This window comes from Pseudorasbora parva, chromosome 7, assembly GCF_024679245.1.
Source record: "Pseudorasbora parva isolate DD20220531a chromosome 7, ASM2467924v1, whole genome shotgun sequence".
NCBI classification, from domain to species: Eukaryota; Metazoa; Chordata; class Actinopteri; order Cypriniformes; family Gobionidae; genus Pseudorasbora; species Pseudorasbora parva.
The window spans coordinates 46,191,973-46,211,416 of record NC_090178.1 but is presented as its reverse complement, the minus strand read 5'-3'; the positions used below and the strand labels follow the sequence as shown (position 1 = coordinate 46,211,416).

General features: G+C 37.4%; 1 protein-coding gene across 2 annotated transcripts in view; it reads right to left on the bottom strand.

Moving 5' to 3' along the window:
• Positions 1 to 19,444, bottom strand: part of lars2 (leucyl-tRNA synthetase 2, mitochondrial) — a 182,832-nt gene that overhangs the window by 38,586 nt on the left and 124,802 nt on the right. For both annotated transcript variants that reach the window (XM_067449360.1, XM_067449359.1), the window contains exons 15-17: positions 15,985 to 16,088; positions 12,450 to 12,632; positions 6,356 to 6,525 (exon numbers count right to left, since the gene is read on the bottom strand). In XM_067449360.1, coding sequence (XP_067305461.1) covers positions 6,356 to 6,525; positions 12,450 to 12,632; positions 15,985 to 16,088 — 457 coding nt within the window. The remainder of the gene's footprint in view (positions 1 to 6,355; positions 6,526 to 12,449; positions 12,633 to 15,984; positions 16,089 to 19,444) is intronic.

The following is a 19,444-nucleotide window of genomic DNA, read 5'->3' as shown; positions in this document are numbered from 1 at the left end:
ATGACCTCTGCTGGTGGAAGCTGCTCTTTTGTCGTGGTTTGAGACTAGATCACCAGTTTCCTTTGGACAGTCCAGATCAGGAAGGCTCCACATCAGAACGGAAAGAACAACAACTATACTCGAGAGGCCCTGACCGAAGGAAGGACTGCACTGAAGACAGTGGCTTTTCCCAGCAGAAGATCAAAGATTGCAAGTCTTAGCAGCTCTGGATTGGATCCAGTCCAGAGGCAAAATCAATCTCAGCCCGGGAGAGGCTATTTATACTGGCTATATATACACACTCCACATGTAACATCACTTTCCCTCTGCACACACCCTTTCATTTGAAGAAACAGTTCAAAACGAAAGTGATGTAATTTATGCACCTCCATGTCATTATACACCAGCCTACTGTTTAAAAGTTTGGAGTCGGTAAGGTTTTAATGTTTTATTTAAGTAGTCTCTTCTGCTCACCAAGGCTGTATTTATTTGATCAAACATACAGTATTGTGAATATGTTTAAAAGAACTGTTGCCTATGTGAATATATAGTAATAGTGTAATTTATTCCAGTGATCAAAGCTGAATTTATCATCATTACTCTAGTCTTCAGAGTCACATGATCCTTCACTAATCATTCTCATATGAGGATTTGCTGCTCAAGAAACATTTATGATTATTATCAATGTTGAAAACACTTGTGCTGCGCAATATTTCCATGGGAACTGTGATACTGTGATGCTTTGATGAAAAGAAAGTTCAAAAGAACGGCATTTATTTGAAATAGAAATTCGTGGTTGTAACATTATACAGTCTTTACAGTCCCATCATTGCTGAATTAAAGTACTAATTCTATTTCTTATAAGTTAAACCTATTTGACATTCTTCCACGCAACACAAAAGCAGACGTTTAGCCGAATGTTCTTTTGGAAACAATGACTGTCAAGCTCCAAAAGAGCCTAAATGGGCTTCAAATCAATGGATTTCTATATGTCCATTTGTCTTTATTGGTGACAGATGTGGTCATTATATGCAGTTAAAGGGATATTACTCAACCCCTTAAATCTTTCTAGGTGTATACGACGTTCTTCTTTCAGACAAATACAATCAGTTATATAAAAAAATGTCCAGAATCTTCTAAGCTTTATAATGGCAGTGAATGGCTGTTTCTGTTTTAAAGTACATAAAAGTGCATCTATCCATCATAAAAATGCCTCTTTCCATAATAAAAGTGCATCTATCCCTCATAAAAGTGCATTAATCATCATAAAAGTGCATCTATCCCTCATAAAAGTGCATTAATCATTATAAAAGTGCATCTATCCGTTATAAAAGTGCATCTATCCATCATAAAAATGCATTAATCATCATAAAAATGCCTCTTTCCATAATAAAAGTGCATCTATCCATCATAAAAATGCATTAATCATCATAAAAATGCCTCTTTCCATAATAAAAGTGCATCTATCCCTCATAAAAGTGCATTAATCATTATAAAAGTGCATCTATCCATTATAAAAGTCCATCTATCCATCATAAAAGTGCATTAATCATTATAAAAGTGCATCTATCCATTATAAAAGTCCATCTATCCATCATAAAAGTGCATTAATCATCATAAAAGTGCGTCTATCCCTCATAAAAGTGCATCTATCCCTCATAAAAGTCCATCTATCCATCATAAAAGTGCATCTATCCCTCATAAAAGTCCATCTATCCATCATAAAAGTGCATTAATCATTATAAAAGTGCATCTATCCATCATCAAAGTGCATCTATCCATCATAAAAGTGCATTAATCATTATAAAAGTGCATCTATCCCTCATAAAAGTGCATCTATCCATCATAAAAATGCCTCTTTCCATAATAAAAGTACATCTATCCCTCATAAAAGTACATTAATCATCATAAAAGCCCATCTATCCATCATAAAAGTGCATTAATCATCATAAAAGTGCATCTATCCATCATAAAAGTGCATCTATCCATCATAAAAGTGCATCTATCCCTCATAAAAGTGCATTAATCATTATAAAAGTGCATCTATCCATCATAAAAGTGCATTAATCATCATAAAAGTGCATCTATCCCTCATAAAAGTGCATTAATCATCATAAAAGTCCATCTATCCATCATAAAAGTCCATCTATCCATCATAAAAGTGCATCTATCCCTCATAAAAGTGCATCTATCCCTCATAAAAGTGCATTAATCATTATAAAAGTGCATCTATCCATCATAAAAGTGCATTAATCATCATAAAAGTACATCTATCCCTCATAAAAGTGCATTAATCATCATAAAAGCCCATCTATCCATCATAAAAGTGCATTAATCATCATAAAAGTGCATCTATCCATCATAAAAGTGCATCAATCATCATCAAAGTGCATCTATCCATCATAAAAATGCATCTATCCATCATAAAAATGCCTCTTTCCATAATAAAAGTGCATCTATCCATCATAAAAGTGCATCAATCATCATAAAAGTCCATCAATCATCATGAAAGTGCATCTATCCATCATAAAAGTGCATCAATCATCATAAAAGTGCATTAATCATCATAAAAGTGCATCAATCATCATGAAAGTGCATTAATCATCATGAAAGTCCATCTATCCATCATAAAAGTGCATCAATCATCATAAAAGTGCATTAATCATCATAAAAGTGCATCAATCATCATAAAAGTGCATTAATCATCATAAAAGTCCATCAATCATCATAAAAGTGCATTAATCATCATAAAAGTGCATTAATCATCATAAAAGTGCATCAATCATCATAAAAGTGCATTAATCATCATAAAAGTGCATTAATCATCATAAAAGTGCATCAATCATCATAAAAGTCCATCAATCATCATAAAAGTGCATTAATCATCATAAAAGTGCATCAATCATCATAAAAGTGCATTAATCATCATAAAAGTCCATCAATCATTATAAAAGTGCATTAATCATCATGAAAGTCCATCTATCCATCATAAAAGTGCATCTAGAATCTGTCATAAAAGTGTATCTTTCTGTCATAAAAGTGCATTTTTCCGCAATATAACTGCTGCACATGGCTCCGGAGGATTAATAAAGGCCATCTGAAGTGAATTGTTGGGTTTGTGTAAGAAAAATATCCATTTTTAAAACTTTACAATCTGTAATCTCTAACTTCCGCAGTTGTCCGCGTGTTCACGAGAGACTGGCGTCCCAGTGTATGACGTAGGACGCTCTGGTGAGAATTTAAGTTTTGTCTATCCTCCATCTATAAGTCTATAGGTTTTTTATTAAGCTGTATACACGCTTCCACGTTCATCACCCAACCATTCCTTTCAATGTAAAAAAATATATATGATCAATAATCATAGCAATTAATGTTTTTCCTTTAAGATTCAACTAGACAAGGAGAAGTTGAAATTACCTTTTGTTTAGTTGACAAATACGATTTTTTAAGTAGCTGCAAATTAAAAATATTCTTCTTTTTTTTAAACAGTATCTTCTTTGGGAAGAAAGAGTATTTTTTGTAATTTTTATACATGAAGTTTTAACTAAGAGACTGCATGATTGGTTCTTTCAAAAATCTATTATAACCCAAGCATCTCTAAACAAACCAGAATGACAGATAGAGATGGGAGCTGCAGTGACCTCCACTGGTTAAAAAATGCAACACACACTCTTTTACAAAACTAGGGCCTGTCCAAATACCCACACAACACATTGCCTGTATTTGAATACCGATGGGACACACTCATAGTGGTGTTTGCAGAGCTTTATTTTGATTTTCATTGCTTTGCATTTTAAAATAAACTTCTAAATGTCTGTTCAGTAGTCCCTATGTAACAGAAAACACCATTTAAGAAATTGTGGTGCTTCTAATTAAGTTATAAAAAGCAGTAGCAAAATACACAGCCTACTCGTCTTTGCACAAATAAAGCAAACACGATGCATGATGGGATACGTTTAGCATTGAATACCACTCCGAAGCAGCATTCGAGACAGTGTGGGTTTAGGGTGTGTTCAGGGCACTGTGCTTTGGCATTTTTAAGACATGGGACAGTCTTGCTCACACACTTCCTATAGCGTGCATGCGCTCTCAAGTGGCCAAGACTGTAAGTGTGGGTATTTGGACAGGTTAAAGCTGAGGGTTTGGCTACTTAGCATCACACAATAGCCAAAATTCAAAAGTAGCTCAAATTTTACTATATTACTTACAGATTTATTCTATCCATTACTCAGTAAGTTTTTGATTTTTACGTGGTGTCAACTACATTTAATGCTCAATATTTAGTAAGTATTAAAAAAGACGCTTTAATATGTTATGTTTTATTAGAAAGTTGAGCAACTGTGTGCATACATTCATCGATCAGAAAACGAATCATGGTTATATAGCTCACACACAGTTAGTCTTATTGATTAAATCTCGTTTTCTTGATTTAACGCAAACACCAAGTTTTACACCTGATATTGATCTAGCTTACTGCAGAATGCAACAAGCGTCTCGTACTAGCCACCGATCAAACGAAAAGAGTAGCATTATAATATAAATAAACTTGAATAAACTAAAATAATGTATCTAATATGATCAAACATACGCATTAGCGGACAAAGCGGTCATCTGCAGCATAATAAAAACTCGTAAAAACGTGAAATCAAGTTGTCATCAAGCTATTATAATTAGAGGTCGACCGATTCATCGGATTTGCCGATTAATCGGCACCGATAGCTGATTGGTAGAACAATCGGTTATCGGCAAAAATTCATACCGATAGTTTTTCCGGTTTGCATCCATTGTGGGAGCGGCTGAGAAGGGTGCTGTCATTACACCGTAGCCTACGAGAGCTCTGAGAAGGGTCTGTGGCATTATATAGCGCGGGAGCGGCCTCTAGAGGCCAAATAAAAAACTATCACTGTTTACATTAACACGTGAGGACACGCGAGGCTGCGCGCTTTACAGCTCACGCTGCACAGAGTGCTGACTCATCTGATGCGCATTTAAAACACCAACAGAGAAACGGTATGAATACAGAACACGCTATGTTTCCAAATCATTATAAAGTAATTGATTTGTTGACTAGATGCTTTAGCAGGGGAAGAACAGCAGTATATGTACTTTGTCGTCGAGGCTGACAGGACGCTAATATTAGCAGCAACGGTTACCTCAAGCATTTAAAACAATGTAACTGAGAAACTTTTTTGATGTGAGAAACTGTATCAGGCATCCGACAGAAATATAAATGCATTAGACGTTAATACATATGTTGTTATTTTGATCAGAAAACCGTTGTTCTAAAAAAGCGAACTGTTTGGATTTATATGAAATGATAACACTTAATATAATACAATAATATTCAATTTGTAACATTAAGTAAGGTTAATAAATGCTGTAGAAGTATTATTCATTGTTCGTTTTATCTGTTAACCTTTTTCATGCACAATGAACTAACATGAATGATTAAGGTAGAATTGTATTCCTCGAATATTAATACATGCTGTAAAATGTACATTACATAATGCATTTAGTTCATGTAAGCTAAATAAATACATCTTTGTTAACAAAGGGGATTTGCAGTCTGTTACCTGACATTTACATACATGTTTCTAGGTTATAGCTAAAGAAACATTTATTTGTAATATTTTAATGTTTTAGTTATTTTCTGTAGAATTATTTTCTGTTAGAACTCATTTTAATATTTTTATATTTACATATGAAATGTAACATTTTCATGGTTCAGTACTTTTTAAAATTTCTTTTAATAATAATCAGCACTGCTTTTTTACCTGTTATTTTATGTATTATTATTATATTTTAATGTAACTTTATATCTTTTTGTATCTAGTATCTTTTTAAAAACTATCGGTTGATTAATCGGTTATCGGCAAGTGAGGTCAAACCTAGCTATCGGTAAAATCCACTATCAGTCGACCTCTAATTATAATAAACAAACTCTAGCAGTGAACAATGACATATTGTGGCTTTAAGATATTAATGTACAGCAGATGGATGTATATAGTTCAAATATTCTTCAACAGTAGAATATAATAATAATATTGTCAGGGTCCTGCCCTGGCAGCCTTGTCTGTGTTGTCTGTGTTTAATGTGTTTATAAAAGTAAAAAATATTAATATAGCCGTTTAATATTAATTTTGGGTTTGTCATTATTGTTGAGTTATTATTGAATATGACTTCTAACAAGCTGAACCAGAGTAGGAGGAATAGCTTTCTCAACAGAATTAAATGCAAACGGAAACTATGGGTTTGCATGAATTGTTCGTAAGTTAAAATATTTCCACAATTATCAAGCTCTTTTATTCTACAACTAGGTAAATGTGTATTTTGGTGCACTATGAAATGCATTTATGAAACCTCACTGTGGCTTCACCTGTGTGATGGCGTAGTTCTTGTTCTCCCAGATCTTCTTGGCCTCGGACCGCTCTCTCTTGTTCAGGACGGACGGGTTGGGCGTCTCTTGACCCTCGCGGGCAGTTCTCAGTTTGGTGACCAAACCCCACAGACGGGCCTGCCATCGCAACACTCCAGGGATTGCATCAGCTACACACACACACACACACACACACACACACACACACACACACACACACACACACACACACACACACACACACACACACACACACACACACACACACACACACACACACACACACACACACACACACACACACACACACACACACACACACACACACACGCACACGCACACACACACACGCACATTAACTCCCATACACTACCACTAATGTTTAATTGAAGAATAAGATGCTTTTTTAACTCAACATCTGGATTGTAGGTTGAATTTCCTAAGAATATAAGTGAAAGTATATGTAAGTTCTATGGGTTTTTCACCATTTGTAATTTAATACATTTTTTCCTTCAACAGATCATTTTCATGATAAATTAAATCTCACAAATAATAATAAATTAATGTAAAATAGTTTAGGGTGGTGGCTCTCAAACACTACCGAGGGGGACACACAATTCAAAAATCATTCAATATAGAATAAATAATTATGTTGAAGTATTTAAATTAAGTAAATATGTTTAATTATTTTAAAACAAGCATTAAAATAAGCAAAAACAGTTAAAAATTAACATGTAAACTGACATATTTTCTTAAATATTTTAAATCAAGCATCAGTCTTTTTCTGTTTTTCTGGCAAAACCAGGATATATAAGGATATTTTAATAGTGTGATTTCTAGACCTGAAAAAAAAGTATAATATATAAACTATATATTTGAAAATTAAAAGGAATTTCAATAAGTAGGATATAGATTTTTGGATTAATGCCAAGCTTTAAATTATTTTATTGAGTCAATAATAATAATAATAATAATAATAATAATAATAATAATAATAATAATAATAATAATAATAATAATAATAACAACAACAACATTTAATCAGTTAAAAATGTAATATAATTAAAAATATGTGAAGCATTCTGGGAATTGTAGTCTTTCATCCCCATGAGACAAAAATACATTTTCTGTCTTTTCTCAGTCTAGAAAGCACCAAATTCAAAAATAATTTCACATTTCTACTACATTAATGACCCAGTTTAAATACAGATTCATCTTCCCAGCGCTGAAGTACCCCTTTAAGATAGGTGGGAGCATTGCAATGGATGCACTGATGTGTGAGGAGGGAAACTTTGTACTCGATCCGAGCGGAAATAGGAAGCCAATGTAGAGACTGAAGAATTGGTGTGATGTGTTCATATTTACGCACTCTCATCAGGATCCTAACGGCACGGTTTTGTATGTGCTGGAGTTTCTGGATGCTCTTGCTAGGAATCCCAACGAGAAGAGTGGTACAATAATCCAGTCTCGAGGAGACAAAGGCATGAACAAGTTTCTCAGCATCATGAAGGGTGAGTGAAGGACGGAGTCTGGCTATATTCCTGAGGTGACAAAAGGATGTTTTGCAAAGATATTTAATGTGGGCCTCAAAGGTTAAGTGCGGATCAAACACCGAGATTGGTGACTATGGATGACAGAGGAATGTCCTGGCCAGAAAATGTAATAGAGGTTATGGTGGATGATCTGATCTGAAGAGGGGAACCAATGAGGATGGCTTCTGTCTTAGAGCTGCTCAGCTGGAGAAAGTTGTAGTTCATCCACATCCTTATCTCTTCCACACAGCTTTTAATCCAAACATTTAATCAGTTAAAAATGTAATATAATTAAAAATATGTAGTCATGGAAATGAATGAAGTCATTCAAATGCCACAGAAATTTAAATAATGATCACCTAATCGTTTCATTAGGGATGAAACGATTACCGGTTTCATGATCAATCACGATAAAATGTACTGACGGTTAGTAATGTCGTTTATGTGATTATCACGATTTTGAAACTCACGGTAAATTATATCTAGGCTGGTGCAGGCGCGCGCAGCATACGACGCAACAGTGTTTTCTGAATGAGAAGAAATGACAGAAGGCAGTTAGCCTAGAAATCTAGACGCACCCTAGCGGCAGCAAATCTAGTCTGCCGCGAGTGTCATCTAGCAACTCTCAATACACTTCTGAGCTGTAAACGCCAAACTCTGGTCAGGCCAATCACATCGTGTATAGAGTTGGTGGGCGGGGCTTAAAGGGATCCCCTGGTGTTGAGACTTGTATGGCTTAATATAATGTAAATGATGTCTCTTACTGAAATATGTAGTAGAAAACCCATGAAAGATCTACATTATTTAAAAAAATCGATTTTATATATGGACCATGGGCGGCGCCATTTTGTTTGCGTTCTAGGTTGATGACGTAGAATGGCTGCATTCGGCAATCAGCTGGCGCTACCCGTAGCTATTTTTACCACAACGCAACTCGAAAATTGTTTCAGAGTTAAACAAAACCAAATAACTGCTTTGTAATTGTACTTAAAACACATTTTCTAAACAGGTACGTTTTTAGTCCCGTTTTAAAAATATCAGTTGTTTGTGGAGCCCTCAGATGTTCAGGGAAGGCTTTCCACAGGCGTGGAGCAGCGACACAGAAGGCTCTGTCCCCAATGGTGCGGGTCTTAATCCAAAGGGGATTGAGTCGATATGTGTTTGTGGAGCGAAGAGAACGGGCTGAGATCAGTGGAGTAATGAGTTCTTTTAAAGGGTTACTTCAGCGATTAGCATATGGCTTTGTATCAGTAGAAGCCCTGGAGTATATTCAAATGATTGTGCTTTCCCCCTCATATCTCCCTGAGACAAGAGATTTATGTATTTTATTTCTGGAAAAATTCCTCCTATGATGCAAATTGACAATATTTGCATCATAGGAGGAATGTTGGCCAAAGGCTAAAGACTACAGCCAGCAGAGGGAGCCATTTCCGCATGTTTTGAACCCGCGCATGAGGGATGGAGATCACACTCAGAGCTCAGCTCAGCTACAGGCACTCATTTAAACGGAGCTATGCGGAGCAATGTAAGTCTTTTAACTTCTCAAATTAATTTCTATGAAAGTTAAGCTTGCAAAGGCATAAACTGAAACGCGGCAGACTGAACTCGCTGGGCAGCGAAGCATTCTGGGAATTGTAGTCTTTCATCCCCATGAGACAAAAATACATTTTCTGTCTTTTCTCAGTCTAGAAGACACCAAATTCAAAAATAATTTCACATTTCTACTACATTAATGACCCAGTTTAAATACAGATTCATCTTCCCAGCGCTGAAGTACCCCTTTAAGATAGGTGGGAGCATTGCAATGGATGCACTGATGTGTGAGGAGGGAAACTTTGTACTCGATCCGAGCGAAAATAGGAAGCCAATGTAGAGACTGAAGAATTGGTGTGATGTGTTCATATTTACGCACTCTCATCAGGATCCTAACGGCACGGTTTTGTATGTGCTGGAGTTTCTGGATGCTCTTGCTAGGAATCCCAACGAGAAGAGTGGTACAATAATCCAGTCTCGAGGAGACAAAGGCATGAACAAGTTTCTCAGCATCATGAAGGGTGAGTGAAGGACGGAGTCTGGCTATATTCCTGAGGTGACAAAAGGATGTTTTGCAAAGATATTTAATGTGGGCCTCAAAGGTTAAGTGCGGATCAAACACCGAGATTGGTGACTATGGATGACAGAGGAATGTCCTGGCCAGAAAATGTAATAGAGGTTATGGTGGATGATCTGATCTGAAGAGGGGAACCAATGAGGATGGCTTCTGTCTTAGAGCTGTTCAGCTGGAGAAAGTTGTAGTTCATCCACCTCCTTATCTCTTCCAGACAGGCAGAAAGTATTGATAATGATGTATTGAAACAATTTTCAGATATAATTGTGTATCATCAGCATAGCAATTAAATGAAATTCCCAAGCGAATGATGACTTTACAAAGAGGAAGCATGTAGAGATTGAATAAGAGAGGTCCTAGAACTGAGAACCGAAGTACTCCGCAACCAACCGCATGTGAAAGGGACCTTGAGCTACCCATGGCCAAAATTCAGATCTGTCTGTGAGGTAAGACTCAAACCATTGCAAGACAGTGTTATCAAGTCCAATAGAATAAGACAGTTGTTTGAGAAGTATCCCATGGTCAGCTGTGTCGAACGCTGCAGAAAGATCCAGGAGACAAGGAGTGATGGTGACCCGGCATCAGCTGTCATTAGCAGGTCATTTGTAACTCTCACTAAGGCTGTTTCCGTGCTGTGGCCAGAACGGAAGCCAGATTGGCACTTTAAAAAAAAGGTTGTTGTCGTTGAGATGGTCTGACGTAAATGCGTCAGCTGATAGGACACTGATGAGAATATTTCTTTAACATATTTATAAAGATAAAATTAGAGATTATATGTAGACCAAATTATTATTTATGCATTATGTGGTGCTATTGACGACGGTTAATATAAGGAAGGAAATCCCAAAGAATATAATCTTGCTTTAAAAAGTGCATAGAGCAGCTTGATTTATTTATTGTTTGTTGATTTTCAAATATAAAACTTGTTTAAATGTTTTCAGTGTGTGCATTGGTTCTTTTTGAACACTATCTCATTTGAAACAAAACCGTGATAATTTTGTGATAAAACCATGATGTGAAATTTTCATACCGTTTCATCCCAGGTACCGATATACATTTTTTATAGTTATGTCAAAATATTTGATTTGGTAGAGATGTTTGACGCTCTTTTTTTGATGGCCTGTTTATCGTATACTATATTTTAGTAATTTAGTAATAAATTAGGTGTCATTCAAAAGCTTACGAACTCAAAATTCATCCTGTGAAAACCTTTTTGAAATCAGACATTGCGTTACCATGGAAACGGTACTCAGATTTCTTCTAGCAGGCTCCTCTCAGTGGGCGGTGCCATGTTACAAATTGTTTTTTTAACTACTTTATAATCAAAATCTATTCTAATCTTGACAAAACACATATCATCAGAAAGGTCAGAGTCTCAGCGTTCCATATTTGGTGACTGTTTTGTGATGGAAGTGATATCTGGACAGAAATTTACAGGAAAATGCATTAAAAAAAACTACCAATGGAATGTGGGTGACAACCGGTGGCTATTTTTGGTACAGCGTCTAAACAAAATCTCATGGGATTAGACATATTGCTTTGATTTTAAAGTAATTGAAGAGTTTTTTTTATTTTTATAAAATATATTTTTTATATAAAATAAAAATTATTTAATACAGTATTTTTCATTTACAGTTAATTTAAAATTCCATAACTTTTTATACTTTCATATTTTGAATTGGTCTGATGACCAAACTTAGGTTTATATTCCAATGCATTATTGAATTACAGCGTTTTAAGTTTGGATAGTGTATTTTCATGTCTGTTCTCAAATAGACGTGAAAATAGGGGTGGGTGGGTGGTGGGTGTAAATTATTTGAATATAAATATAATATTTATAATAAAAATAACTCTCTAATGAACTCAAATGCAATTTAATTTAAGGGTTTAGTTTACTTAAAAATGAAATTGATGTCATGAACTCCTCCCCCTAATGTCGTTCCACACCTGTAAGACCTCCGTTCATCTTCACACACAGTTTAAGATATTTGATATTTAGTCCGAGAGCGTATGAAAGGGTATGCACACTATACTGTCCATGTCCAGAAAGGGAAAAAAATCAATCAATCATGAATCGATACGCTGATTCATAACCGTTTGAATCTTTATTTGAGGATTGAAAACAAATGCAGAAGAGAAGACAATGCTGAATAAAGTCGTAGTTTTTGTTATTTTTGGACCCAAATGTATTTCCGATGCTTCAAGAGACTCTCATTAACCCACTGATGTCTCATATGGACTACTGTGATGATGTTTTTATTCCCTTTCTGGACATGGACAGTATAGTGTGCATACACTTAGATACGCTCTCAGACTAAATATATAAAATATCTTATACTGTGTGTGAAGATGAACGGAGGTCTTACGGGTGTGGAACGACATTAGGGGGAGGAGTTAATGACATCAGTTTCATTTTTGGGTGAACTAACCCTTTAAGAGTGCTGTCTGTACTCACTCTTGACGTCCCATAAGATGTCCTGCTCAGGGGGGGCGGCGTACAGAAGGTAGAGGCGCATGGTGTCGATGCCGTACTGCTGCACCACCTCCTGCGGGTCCAGCCCGTTGTGTTTGGATTTGCTCATCTTCTCCCATGTGACCTGCAGTCGGCTCCCGGTGTCCCTCTGAACGGGCTCTGAACCTGCCAGAGAGAACGTGTGTGTTTCATCAGGGGTCCTATATTATGCCTTTTCCCATGTTCATCTTTCTTTAGTGCGTGACACCGTGTCCTAACTACCATCGCCGTGACACGCGATAAAAGGCGTCTTTTCCATGTTCATTTGAGTGCTTTTCCTGACCAGCCGCGATGGCAGCACGCGATGAATCTGTTTTAGAAACGGTTTCTATTTTTGTGTGACGTCGAGGCTGGAACAACAACACAAAACATGGCAATGCTAATCTCAGGTAGTGTGTATGTGCTTTATTTAATCTTAAAAATGTTACTTTGAATATCATTTAGTGCTACCAGCTTTGTCATACTAAAAGCAGCAAAGGATAATTCACCTTAGATCTTGAATTTAAACAAGAGCGCTCAACAAACAAGCATATTCTGTTTTAGTAACTCAGTATGTATTTTTAGTAGTTTATATGGTGTAATACGTATTTGTGAATTTGATTATGTACTTATTAATTTCCTTGTGAGTGCTGTCAAGATTAATCTCTGGTGGCTGCACTTGCCGCTAGAGCCCGCCCACGCGCTGTTCTGATTGGTTGTGATTTTTGATTGATTTGTTGCATCTTGTAGTCACGTCGCGTCTGGTGTGGACACGGTGTAATGTTGGTGTTTGAGCATAAAAAAGCTCTGCAAAGAGGAGTTCTTCTGTATCAGTGTCACTGAAACGCCTCCATTGTAGTCTTCCGGGAATGAACACGGCACAATATTCCTCATTTAAATAAATCATACAAAGAATAAAGAGGTGGGGCCTGGTTGAGTTAGTTAGCAGTGTGTTGAAACCAAGCCTGCAGTCTCCCTCTCAGAAACTGAAGCTTTTGTGCCTCCATCGCCCCCCGGTGGCCGGTCCCAGTATAGCCGCCCCTCTGTGTTTTCTAATGGACGCGAGGCAAACTAAACAATCAAATTACACTTCAAATATTTTGTCCCCAAAGTTAGTTTATGTCACTGAAGGCAGTCATCATCACGATGATTTCATTTCAAGTGTTCGTTTTTAAAATAAGTTTAGTTTTAGTTAGTTATTTGATGCTTTAAAAACGGGGGTGTGACGTCATGATTGACAGCTGAGCTCGACATCTGGCACTAACAGAGTTTTTCTCAGGATTTTTGGGAGCAGATTGGAGCTTTAGCTTTAATTTCTACATTTCCATAACTGTTTATTTCACACCAGCATAATTCATTGTTCTGCTTCTGTGAGAGTGTGGGCGGGCTTTTGACATCGACTGTACTTCCTGCTCTCTACTGCGCAACTCCGGTCCCGAAATCGCTACTGCTCAGACTCGGTCCCAAGATGTCAGCGCCGTGCAGGCCGCCTGAAAGCTTTAACTCTGCCAAGCGGAAACAGATGATGTCACGTCGTCCATATTTTTTTACGGTCTATGGTTGAAACTGGTGGTCATGGTAAGGGGCAGTTCATTTCCCAAAGCACACTCAAAGTGCTTGACCAATCAGAACACACTACTCCAGCTGACCAATCAGAGCACATTGTGCTTTTCAGAAGGAGGGGCTTCGCAGAGACAGGAACTTAACAGAGCGTTACTGACAGACTGGGAAGAGACGAGCCGCAACAATGGAGAATATGGGAGAATAATGTGCTTTTTTGAACATGCAAGCATGAAAACCTGTTCTAGCAGAGCCCAAAAAACAACATCAAGACTTTTACTCAGCAAGGATGCATTCAATTGATCAAAAGTAACAGAAAAGACATTTATAAATTCACAGTGTTTCAAATAAATTTACTGACTATTCATTACTATCAAAGAAAAATAAATCCTTGATAATGATCATACATTTTTCTTGAGCATCAAATCATCATATAAGAATGATTAGTGAAGGATCATGTAACACTGAAGACTGGAGTAATGATGATAAATCCAGCTTTGCCATCAGGAATAAAATATAATAAATATAAATATAATAAAATATTTTACAATATAAAAATGTATACAGTATTTGATCAAATAAATGCAGCCTTGATGAGCAGAAAAGACTGTTGCCTTGCCTGTTTGCGCACAGCTCGGCTCCACCTGTATTAAGAGCTGAGCACCTGACATCGGATGCTCAGGATGATTAAACGGTGTTTGGTGTGATCTGGCATGTTTGAACCCTCGGGAAGAGAGGCAGCTGTGTTTACTGTAATGAGTGTTTCTCTCTACACTGTTTACACACACATTATAAAACCCTCATTGCCTAAGATCGCAGAAATTACAGCCGTTTTTTGGGAACCAATTCAGATGCTCCTGCAAGTCTGTATACATTGTTGCCTGGCAACACAAAAAAGGACCATTCTAGATGCAATATCCCCAGAAAGCATAAAGTGAACAGCATACAGGAAGTGAGTGAGAAATGTGAGATGCTAGTTTTACACATTAAAATGGCACAAGCTGTCCCACAGTTTGACACTTCAGGATGATTTGCTGGGGTCAGAGCGCACATATTTGTATCAGTCCACAAGTAAACAAAGTTACCTGCTTTTTTCCGGTTGGAATCTTAATAAGGCTGAAGGCAGGCTTCAATTCCCATAGTTAGCAAATCTAAAACTGTATATTCTTCTTTATTATCAGATTTATATGTAGTTTCGTATGCCAGGCGCTGTTTTTTTTGTTTTGTTAGTTTTAGCCCGATGCAGTTCTCATGTTCACGTCCAGCGACACGTTGTTTAAATATCAAATGCACTCGTGCCCATCTGTTCGCAGGTGTGTTCAGGAGCATTGTTGGCGTGTTGCTTTTTTGAGGAACTGAAAACGACTGACCATTGACCAACACAAACCTGCTCTAAAGTCAAAAGTGCAGTATTTTAGTGTTATTTAAAGGGTGTGTTAGTAATATGAGCCTATAGACAGTGCACAATGAGCGTACACACTACTTATTACACACACAGGGACGCACATCAGCACACACATTTTTAAATATTAAAAATAAAAGGATTCCTCTCTGGAGAAGCATTCAGTCCTTACTCCATGTCAATAGAGCGCAAGTAGCTATTAAAGGGAATGGGAGATGAGACCCTGATTGGTTTATTGCACGTTATGCCCAAAACACACCCATCGTACATTAAGAGACTAGGGACAAACCTTTTAGACTATGTGCCGGGTAGGCCGACTGTTTTTTCTGTTGTTAAACTAGCAAAAGTGGATTCGGATGTGCCCTAAATCCACCTGCACAATGAGCTTTAGACCATGAGCTCAGATCATTAACACAGGCCCCAATTCTGAGCCAAAAGAAACTTCAGCGTGGAGCAGATTTGTAGGAATCCAACACTAACGCCTGCACAGATGGCGATAATATACTGACTTATTTATATTCTCTTTCTCTCACACACCTGTGAAATCAATGTCCTCTTTCTTCAGGTACTGTCCGGTCTCTGCCACCCTGAACGTCTGCCCCTTTATCAGACCCTGAACCAGCAGCTTTCTGAAGGGCTCCCTGAAAACAAGAAAGAGAACGGACGCACATTAATGGACACACAACCTGCCATATGAAGTAAAAAAGCACAGAGCTTTGTGCATGAAATAAAAATTGACCACATTTACTTACTTAAAGGAATAGTTCACCCAAAACAAAACAAAAAATCTCATCTCAAGACCATCCAAGATGTATAATTTTATCTCTTAAAACTCATCTTTGATCACCAAAATGACATGTCATATGTAAATGTCACTTTCCTGTGAAAAAAAAGTCTTTGTGCCTTAAAATAGCTCAAATGTAACTCTCCATCCTCGCTTCATGCATTATACGTGGATTCATGAATATGCAAATTAGCCCAACCCCCACTCACTCGCACCAGCTCAGAGATCCACTCGCTCAACAGTGGATACTGTGGATTTTAATATCTTGAACTTAATCAACAAATGCCTTAGCCAGGGCATCTGTCCAACTGATTTCAAGCATGGTGTTGTGACTCCTTTTTTAAACAAACAAACCTCCATATGGACGACCTAAATAATTTTAGGCCGATTTCAAATCTGTCATTTTTGGCTAAGGTGCTAGAGTTGTTTTTAAGCAACTTCAAGACCACCTGTGGTCGAACTCCATAACAGAGGTGTTTCAATCTGGTTTAAATCAAGACATAGCACTGAGACAGCACTTGTGAAGGTGCTTAATGATGTTTTTTTGACTCTGAACAAAGGGGAAACCTATTGATGACACTTGATCTCAGTGCTGCGTTTGATATGGTGGACCACAACATCTTACAGCAGTGTCTGGAATCTTTGGTTGGCTTCAAGGGGAATGTTTTAAAGTGGTTTAAATCACATCTTGCTGATAGATCTGTTTCTGTGTGTGTAAAAGATTGCATGTCCCGGAGGTCGCCGTTATTGTGTGGGGTTCCCCAAGGTTCGATTTTAGCTCCTATCTTATTTTCTCTATATATGACACCTCTTGGTTCTATCGTTCGGAAACACAACATGTCTTTTCACTGTTAGGCGGATGACGTTCAGATTTATTTTTCGGTAAAACAGTCAAACTGCAATACTTTTTGTAACTTATTAACCTGTTTTTAGGAGGTGAAAACTGGTTGGCAGCTAATTTACTAAAACTAAACGAGGAGAAAACTGAAGTTATAGTTTTCGGTTCCAATTCTCACTTAATTTCCGAGGGATTAAAAGAGACCCCTTTGGCAGTTGCCATTTCTGACAAGGTAAAAAGCCTTGGCTTTATCTTAGACTCTGAGCTAAAAATGGATAAACAATAAATTTTGTAGTTAAATCTAGTTTTTTTTTTATTTATTTAAAGCTCTTAGAAAAAGCCAAGCCCTTTCTATCTCCGACAGATCTGGAGAGAGCTATTTCTGTGGTTGTTTTCTCCAGGATGGATTATTGTAATTCACTCTATGCTGGGATTGATAAAAAAGCTCTGACACGCTTGCAAAACATACAAAATGCTGCAGCCAGATTGATTAAGTCAGCCAAGAGAATGGATAATGTTACACATACGAGTATAGAGTACATTACAAGAGTTCTGTTCTGGTTTTTAAAGCACTACATAATTTGGCCCCACCATACCTTTCTGAGTTATTGTCTATCCCGTCCAGGTCATTGAGATCGGAAAATCAAAATTATAAACGTAAAGGTGACAGAGCGTTCTCTTAAGTCGGTCCTAAACTGTGGAATGACCTCCCGCACTCAGTCGGATCAGCAAAGCCGTTGGCTATATGTTTAAGTCATTGTTAAAAGCCTACTTGTTAGATGTAGCTTAGGGATCAGTCTAAAGTGGCCTGGCCCGTTGGATGAAAGTGATATAATATGTTGCTGTCTCCTGTCGTAATTGTTGTTTATTCTGTTGTTATATTGTAGTGTTTGTTTTATGTAATTTTTTAATCAAGTTTTTTATCATACTATTTGTGAAGCACCTTTTGTATTATGTGTGCTATATAAATAAAATAAAATAAAATAAAACTTTACTAAAGTTACTGCAGTAAATGCTGCACGCATGGGTGGTCGATTATGCACGGAACAGGGGGGACGTGTCCCCTGCACTTTTAATAAAATGTACTTTCGTCCCCTGCACTTTTAAGGGGTCTCACTGGCGGTAGTCGACCCGCTCCGAGCGGGATTCGAATCACATTTCCTACGCGGGAGGCGGGCACGTTAACAAGGATGCTAAAGACAGCTTTCTTTAACATCAGTCGATAGCCTGCCTCTTGAGGTCACGGGGAAGTGTATTTGCGCAGAAACCAATGTGAATACATCTAGATTTAAATTCAGAGACCAAAAATAAACTGCATGACCTGTCATTTTCTAAAAATGAGGCGTTTCTAAAAATGAGGCGATCTGAACACTATAGATCGCTAACACTAATTCATACTCGAAGCCGCAATGCTCTCTCACACAAAGTCCAAAGCAGATTCGTAGAAATAATATCCTGTCACGCTCCAAAGGCATTCAGCGCTGGAGCAGTATGCAGCTAGCCTGACGTGGTCATACTCAATTCTAGTCAGAATATGAGTCTGATGCTCCATTGGGCTGTGATTATGGGGCGTGTTTCAACCCAACCAGGAAAGACCTCGATTGGATAGACCTACAACCAATCAGAGCAATGGAGCGACACATAACGTTAGTTGTCAAATGTCAACAGAGCTTAAACTCTGCGTTTTTTTCATGGGTTGTTTTCCATGTCCGCGAGTTGAAGCGACCTCAATTATGTGATAAATAAGTAGACCCAGGAATGCGAATTTTATCAGGCAACCATGCCAAAAAAACACACATTTTACCCCCCAGACGCCATTTTTATCCGGAGATCCCTGTTTGTATTCAATCCTCAAATAAAGATTCAAACGGTCATAAATCAGCGTATCGATTCATGATTCGGATCGTGTGTTAAACTGCTGAAATCACGTGACATTGGTGATCCGAATCATGAATCAATCCGCTGATTCACAACCGTTTGATTCTTTAATTGAGGATCGAAAACAAACCCGGAAGAGAAGCCAATGCTGAATAAAGTCGTAGTTTTTGTTATTTTTGGACCCAAATGTATTTCCGATGCGTCAAGAGACTCTAATTAACCCACTGATGTCTCATATGGACTACATGATGCTGTTTTTATTCCCTTTCTGGACATGGACAGTATAGTGTGCATACCCTTAGATACCCTCTCGGACTAAATCTAAAATATCTTAAACTGTGTGTGAAGATGAACGGAGGTCTTACGGGTGTGGAACGACATTAGGGTGAGGAGTTAATGACATCAATTTCATCCACAGGCATTTTTTGGGGGAACTAACCCTTTAACCTTTAACACATTCATAATAATATTTGAATAAATGGTGAAGATGTTAATTT